Source organism: Hippocampus comes, unplaced genomic scaffold (assembly GCF_001891065.2).
Source record: "Hippocampus comes isolate QL1 unplaced genomic scaffold, H_comes_QL1_v1.1 scaffold94, whole genome shotgun sequence".
Classification (NCBI taxonomy): Eukaryota; Metazoa; Chordata; class Actinopteri; order Syngnathiformes; family Syngnathidae; genus Hippocampus; species Hippocampus comes.
Genome location: NW_017806059.1, coordinates 2,736,998 through 2,745,050, shown reverse-complemented (window position 1 = coordinate 2,745,050; position 8,053 = coordinate 2,736,998). Strand labels below are relative to the sequence as shown.

Sequence of the window (8,053 nt, the reverse complement as noted above, 5' to 3'; positions counted from 1 at the left end):
AAAGTTCATTGCATGACATCAGCTGAGCAACGCTGTTTTGGGTGGCGATCGAAGGGAGGTCGAGTGACAGACAGTGAGATGGAAAGAAAAGCCACCGGGTCCAGGAAGTATTTGTTATTGTTAGATTAAGACGCAACATGAACGTTGCATTGCTAAAATGGCTACAATACGGACCTTTGGATGTTCAGCAGCGAAGACAAGAAGCGCTCTGACGCTGGAAGATCGGGTAAAAGTGATCAAAATGAAAGACGGAGGAAGCAAAAAAAAAAGACATTATCCAAGAAATTGATGTAAGTGAAAGTGAATGCTGATCGTAAATTTCGCAATTTCTTTCCCTTTTTTTTCTTTCTACACTGACAATATGAAGTGTCAAATAAGTGTGTGCTCATACTTATGCACTATTGGAATAAAAATAGAGTACACATACGTTTGTGTTTGCGTGTACACATACGTGTGTGTGTGTGTGTGTGTGTGTGTGTGTGTGTGTGTGTGTGTGTGTGCTTACATCTGAGATCAAATTTGCTACAGTGAAAAACCCCCTGTTGTAAAAACTTTCTTGCTGCAAACATGATTTCGTTGTAGAGGAGTTTCACTGTATAAACACACACACACACACACACACACACACACACACTTTTTTTTTTAAAAACAAAATCTTCAATAGCCACTAATATACATTCAATGTCAAGTTTCCCATGAAAAAAATGTGTCTAAATAAGTTAATACATAAATGAATGAATAAATAAATGTTTTTAAATAATTGAACAAATTTAAGGGGAAAAATTGCAAACATGGTTTCGTTTCAATAAGCCAAAGTAAATGTGTTTTGGTTTGCTATCCATCTATCACCACTGTTACCCTGAACAAGTAACTAAGTTACGTAACCGATCACTTAATTTTAAAATTAAGTCAGCGACTTTAATGAGTATGTACTTCTAAAATCAATTTACTTAACCCTGTTTTAAAACGGTGGGCAACTCTGGTCTTCGAGGTCCGCTGTCCTGCATGTTTTAGATGTTTCCCTCCTCCAACACACCTGATTCAAATCATCAGCTATTCAGCAAGCTGTGCAGCAGCTGGATAACAATTATAGATGATGTGATGACTGATTCCTTGATTTTAAAAGGAAGGAAGTTAACTTGGTTTGAAAAGAAACTAGGTAGGTTACTTGGTTACTTGATTTTAAAATGCAATTAAGTTATTTGATTTTAAAATTAAGGTAGTTTTCTGCCTACTTGATTTGAATAGTAACTAGGTTACTTTGCTTGAATTCATTCAATGCCAGGGGTTTTTCTCAAATTGGGAGAGCTGGTGCCAGACATTTTTGACCATTGTTACAATTTTTTGAAGGCCTACAGATAATTGAGTTCTCAAGCTATAGAAGCATTGAACTTACCAAAAGAAAGCTTTAAACCCTCTTCTTTCATGAAGAAAAAAAAAAGTCTAACGTTGGCTCACACATGTATAAAATGTGCATCCACTAATGCTAAGAAAAGTATTAACCGCAACTACTCCTGGAAAGCTCCTAGCGTGTAACAGCAAAACTAGACCATATGGGGCAAAATGAATGGTACCACAGTCTTCAGTGCCAAAAACTCCCTCCCACATTCCAAAAACATGCATGGCAGGTTGATCGTACACTCTAAATTGTCCCTAGGTGTGAGTGTGGGCGTGGATGGTTGTTCGTCTCTATGTGCCCCGGTATTGTCTGGCAACTGGTTCAGGGTGTCCCCCGCCTACTGCCCGAAGACGGCTGGGAAAGGCTCCAGCACCCCCCGCAACCCTCGCGAGGATAAGCGGATCGAAAAATGGATGGATGGATGGATGGATATATCATCTTTTTAAAAAAATTGCCCAATGTGCAGTTTACTTGAGAATGAATGTGCAAGTTTCCCTACCATTGGAATCAGACAGGTTGGCCAACGTCTGGACCACAAAAAAGTGAGGCAAGACTCCAGGTTGAAACTTGCTCAGTATCTCCTCCATTATCTCATTGATATGTTTGTTGCCAACAGCTACAAGAATGTTACTGGCTGCCTGCTGCCAGTCAGGGACAACTTCCTTTGTGAAACAGAAACAAACAAAATAGATTATCAAGTTCCCCAAAAAACAAACCAAACCTAATGTGACATTGGTCACCTTTGAACGCGTCATCTCATCTGAGGCCAAGGAGATGATACTCTTGATCCTGGGGTAAGAGATTGCGTCTATCCTGCTGCCAACAATCAGCTCAATGGTTTGAAGAATCACAACTCTGTGACTCACCACCAACTGGAGTAAGAGGACAGGAGGCAGAAAACACAGCAAGACAAAGTTGATATTAAACACTGTTAAGTTGTTTGTCAAAAATGTTATTAAAATTTCAACACAAACTGGGTTACGTATTGTTAGAGGAATCTATGAGCAAAATTGTATCATGTTTAAAGTTTCATTTAATTTGGGCACATCTAAACGTTTGGGTGTGTATCCAGCACCCCCAAATGCCTGTGCACAAAGGCGCCGGCCACCTGGCCGGAGAGCTGTTGAAGTCCACAATTAGCACGTCAATGCAGGTGGGCAATCACAGGGGAGAGGGCGAAACTCGGTCACAAAAGGGGAATGAATAATTTGGGAACAGCGGTTGAACAACAAAAGACGAGTTGAGAACACCCGTCGCGCCCAGGCGACATTTGTCGTCCGCGAAGTCTGCAACATGTTGATACAGTGTAGACCAGACAGAAAGGCGGCAATGTACTGGTAGTTCAAAGCTTAAACTCAGGTAACCAATCACTACCGAGGGGCCGGACCGGGGGTGCGGTATGCAAACGTCGGGGGCAGTGTTTTCCTTGTATGTTACAATAAAAGTCGGAATTGGCGGGAAGGGAGCTCGAGAGTGTGATCATCGGAGCAACTACCGTCGTTCGCTCTCAGAGATCCCCTCCCGCCGATATTGAAGACAATTTTCCTGTGTGCCGAGTCATTTCTTTAACTTTGTCCGAGAAAATCTCTGACACGTATCCATGGTGGAAGATTTGCATTTCAATTGTAGCCAATGGAAAGTTCTTTGGAAGACATTTTTTACTGAGCAACGGGTACTCATTGATATGAGTGTGTGTATAAAATTGTTCACGCTGTTTCACAACAAATTGTATGCTAGCCTGTTGTACACTTTTTTACTGCCGGTATTTGCAAATCATCACATTCTGGTGACTCGAATAGGGATTCCAGTGGCCTTCAGCCCCTCTCCCATGGCGTCATGCACGGACACTTTTTTTTTTCCCCTGGCGGGGGCACGGACTAGTGAACTATAAGAACGGAAGCACTTTAAAAGGACGAGGAAGGATGGGGTTGAAGGGTGATTATTTTATGGATAAGAACGGAGGGACGATGACGGAAGGGCGCGCAGGTCACGGATGGAGGACGGAACGGCAAAGTAGGGTAAAGCGCCCATTGCTGCTATTTATACAAGAGAAGTAACTTCCTTTGCATCACTTTTGTGGCGGCATCACCAGAGCGACCTGGAGGAGGAAGCCGTTGTGCAAGGTATGTTGTCAAAAACAAGGCAATACAGCAAACCTGTTGAATCATTTGAACAAGTAACACCCAAGTGATAAAGTGGAAAGCATGGAAATGTGATCCGTTTGCACAGTCTGCTCACGTAGTAAACATTATCAGTTCAGCCGTTAATAATCAGCCGGCAGCCACTGGACAAAAAGCAGCAATCAAATGCGTCATCTTTTGATCATGCACATTTACAAGTAGCAATGGATGGAGGATCAGAACTTAAAAAGTATTGTTTTCGTTTTAAGGCATGTTCATTATTATTTTTAAGGAGTCGATTTTTAGTAGTTCACTGAGTTATTCTATACTGTGCTACATTTGTTGTACTGTTGATTTAATTATTTTTATTTGTCAGTATCTATGCTTTAAAACTGTTAATTTAACACCAATGAAATAAATATTTTTTTATAGCCCCCCCCCAAAATTAGGACGATATCAGTCATGTGACCTTGCACGCAAGTGTTGCAGGTAAAACCCAGTCCAACCAACCAAATTCCTCCCTTCAAGTTTGGCATCGACAGCTACTGCCAGCCAATGACAATCTTGCAAAGGGTGGGGATGGTGGGAGGGACAGAGACAGATAGAGCAAGAGACAACGAGATAGAAGGGGTGTTCACACAGCACACATTTGCATCGGTGCTGCACCGACGTATTTTGTTGCGATATACTGTATCTTACACCGGTGCAAATTTTGTGGAGCGTTCACATGTAAAAAGCTGCTGACTAAAGAGAAGCGTGTTTACCCCAGTGCAACCCCACTTGCGTTCACATGGGAGTTTCTGCGGTCGTGCAATACGATAGAATTAATACGGAAATAAAACAAAGAGCTGTGGTGTTGGTTCTTTTTAAAACATACACTTTATTAATTTGTTTAACTCAAGCAACTACAGGCACGTCTTTCTCGGTCTCCGTGCCATCTGCTCAAGAGGCGTTCAATGACCGCCCCTGGAAACGTAAATCAACGATGACTTCAATGACACTCAGAAAAGCAAACATAATGCGCCAAACAGAAAAACAAAAGAGGAAATCACAAAATAAATTCTATGGGGGGGTTGTGAACACACCACAGAAGAACAAACTACACAAACAACTCTGAGACAGTCCAGTCTCCTACAAAAGGAAAGATGACGGAAGTACAACAGAGCACGAAAGCAACGCATTCTACCTGTATGTAATCAACTCTTCTCATGCGTAGCGAGTCTACCCTTGTAGCGTTCACACGTACCATTTTACATCGGTGCGACCCCGCAAACGAGCATTTACTCCGGAGCAAATTTTTAAACCACCTCCTTGAGCAGGGTTAAATTTTCTCCGGTTTAAGATGTTTTCAGGGGCTACACCGGTGTAACTTTGCACGTGTGAACTCTCTACGGGGGCAGCCCCGGTGCTGCACCAGAGCAAAAGTTGCCGTGTGAACACCCCTAGAGAGAGCGAGAGACAGCAATGGAGGACATGTGTGGCACCAGGCCTAGCGGAGTGGTGCTGTTTGGGGCTAATGGAAGTGTATGGACTTATTGACAGCTGTTGAACAAAGAAAGCAATTGTTTTAGTAAAAGACCTGCCCACCTGAATGACTGGCGATGTTTGAACATTTTTAAAAATGTATTTTTAAATAATTTTTTTCATGTCAGCGGAATAGACGTTATAAACGTGAACAGGGGTGTCCAACTCCAGTCTTAAAGGGCTCCCATCCTGCATCAGAATCATTATCAGGCTTCTCTGTATTTGCTAATGAGCTGATCATTTGAAAAAGGTGTGCTGGAGGAGGAAGCCATCGAAAGTATGCTAGATAGGGACCCACGTGGACCTGAGTTGGACATCGCTAATGTAAACATTAACTGTTATACGTAATGTTTATCAGCATTTTTTTGGAAGAACTTTTTGGGTTTCAATGATAAGTTTTGCAATGCGTTTTCACGACCGTAATAGATATATTGCTCCATCTTGATTGAATCGGTGATCGAGTATCGTTTTTTTTTTTCCAAACTCAGCTGATCGACGCTAAAACCGCTGATCACATAAAGCATAAAATGTATCATTTGCTTCTCAGATGTATCTTTCCAATAAAATGCTAATTTAAAAGACATCGTGATGTATTTTTAATTGGAATGATTGGATTTGTTTTTTACGCACACGCATCTTCTAAATCAAAAGCGATTTTACGATTCAAATTATTTTCCGTTAGGTCAATATTAGACAGTGGCCAGGTTTACATGGAACCCTGTATTCCGAGTAGAATCCAAAAGACCAAACGGAATGAAAAGGCTCCAGACAAACACCTCATTCAGAAAAGGCTGAATCCATTTTGAATTTCATTCCACCAATCTGAACAAGAGACATTTAAATAGTTTAATTGGAATAGCTGCGTCCGGTCTGTGCATGCTCTGTTGATGTAACTGAGTTTTGATGTCGCAGAATATTCAAAAAGGAGCAACATGCCAGAGCTGTTCTGTGATGGGTAAACTTGATTTAAGGTACTTGTAACTTGTTTTTAATTAAAATGTTTCATTAATAAAAATGCTAAAATAAAATACTCATCACTACTGTGATAAACTGACAAGTTAACTCCATCTTGACAAATTGTGATGTTCACATCTACCTCCGCATGTCAAACAGCCGTAACACGGGTGATCTGATTAACATAGTGGAGCATGTAATGTAACAGATTATTTCACATGTATACAGGTTTCCTTTGAAATTAATTCAATGGGAATGACAAGATAAGTCTCCATGTGAACCCAGCTCGTGTTTTTTTTAAATAATTTTCTAACACTGGAAATTACAGTGCAATGAGGTATTACCTTCGGGTGTTTCAGCAGGTAGTCCTGACACATAGCAAGCACTCGGTCAGGCTGCTCATTTGCTAAAGTCAGCATCGACTTCCTGACCTGAGTCTGGACTTCAAAGTCTTTATCATTGGCCGCATCGAGCAGAGCCAGGGTCACCTCTGGAGTAAAACGCAATACGACAGTCACAAGTCACAAAGGTTATCAGAATATTTGTTGTAGAGTAAAACATGCAACAAAAATGGTGAGATGTGCAGAAGACAGAACTGCAGCTGCTGACTGTAGTCTGAAAAAAAAAACTAGTTTCTACATAACCATGTTGCGAGTATGTAATGAGAAAACTAATGAATCTACTTTAGATACACTTCAAGAAAGAACTCACGTTCCACATCTGTCTCGGCCATGGTGGACAGAGGGCTGGTTTCTTGGGCTCAATGACCCTGACACCTGCAAGCATTGCAATATACATTACGACTTCTGCATAATCATTATTACTTGACACCCGCCCCCCCTCCCCAACATTATGTATGACAAATAGAGACGTTTGTTATAGCATTTATTGAATTCTCTTGGGCCACATAGCAGTGGGTGGAGTATCTTAAGTAGAATAACTGGACATTAAAACATACTTTAAAATAATAACACCAAAAGAAGCGACTTCGCACCAACATATCAAAACCAGACACAACCTACAAAATCCCAAAGCGTTCCTTTCCACAAGTCATGTCAAAACATTCCGCAACTACGTGGTCTCCTAATTTACTATTAGCTTTAGCTGCTGCTACGGAAGAGCCACAAACGTCCTCAACACAACAGACTAGCGAAAGGCGGAGGCTGGTTAATAGCCTTACTTACCACGGTTTCTGAAGTTGACCGCTGAACAAATAACTAGGCTTTGCCACGGTTCGCTGTTCTCAACATTTTACCTGTGCGCTGACTGCAAGCGTAAACACGCCTGATCATGTGGTCATGTGCTTCTGGTCAGCAGGAACCAATTTGTGGTGTGACGTCACCACCACCCCTCCCCAGTGCCACTTCTTCTATAATGTTATGGCTTCAAACATCAAAGGGCCGCACACCGCCATCTACCGCTGGAGAGGGAGTACTGTACTTCGGTTGCCAATCTGGTTTTTCAAATTTGAGTTTGCCTGTCGTTTCTTCCAAAGGGTATTTTCCGATTGACTACTTAATTTGATGAGTATGTATGGAACGTATGTAAATATAAAACAGAAGCAATCACTATTATTTTTTATTCAGTGGCCTCAATATCGTTATTAACATTAGTTGTAGTAGTGGTTGTAATAATAATAATACAGGTACGGTGTAGTTGTTGTTGTAGTAGTAGTAGTAGTAGTAGTGGAAGTAGTCTTCGTCGTCGTAGTATCGTTGTCCATCATTCATCAATATTCAGTGGCGAGTCATCGTTTTGTACCTAGGCCTTAGTTGACCCTGCCTCTGAGTATGACAATTCAGAAAACCATCAGTACTTTAACAATACTCAGCAGCACTCATCAGTACTATGCAAACTATAACTATCTTACAACATTGTATGAAATCTTTACATGTGACAACACTGAAGACACAGCTTGTGTAACAGGGTGTACAATGACCTTCCTCTTTGACTCAACACTTACCCATGAATGTCTCAGTGGCGGACCCTGAGGGCCAGCAAGGCCTTCTCTGCTGGCCTAAACATTCTCAGAAAAGTAAATTTACTTTTCTGAGAA

At 41.4% G+C, this 8,053-nt stretch overlaps 1 protein-coding gene across 2 annotated transcripts in view; it reads right to left on the bottom strand.

Annotated features, from left to right (window-relative positions):
- The window catches only part of mroh1 (maestro heat-like repeat family member 1), a 45,634-nt gene extending 38,306 nt beyond the window's left edge, over nt 1-7,328 (bottom strand). For both annotated transcript variants that reach the window (XM_019893000.1, XM_019893002.1), the window contains exons 1-5: nt 7,182-7,328; nt 6,709-6,773; nt 6,342-6,487; nt 2,140-2,271; nt 1,899-2,061 (exon numbers count right to left, since the gene is read on the bottom strand). In XM_019893000.1, coding sequence (XP_019748559.1) covers nt 1,899-2,061; nt 2,140-2,271; nt 6,342-6,487; nt 6,709-6,730 — 463 coding nt within the window. In that variant the 5' untranslated portion in view covers nt 6,731-6,773; nt 7,182-7,328. The remainder of the gene's footprint in view (nt 1-1,898; nt 2,062-2,139; nt 2,272-6,341; nt 6,488-6,708; nt 6,774-7,181) is intronic.
- Nucleotides 7,329-8,053: the final 725 nt, after the last annotated feature.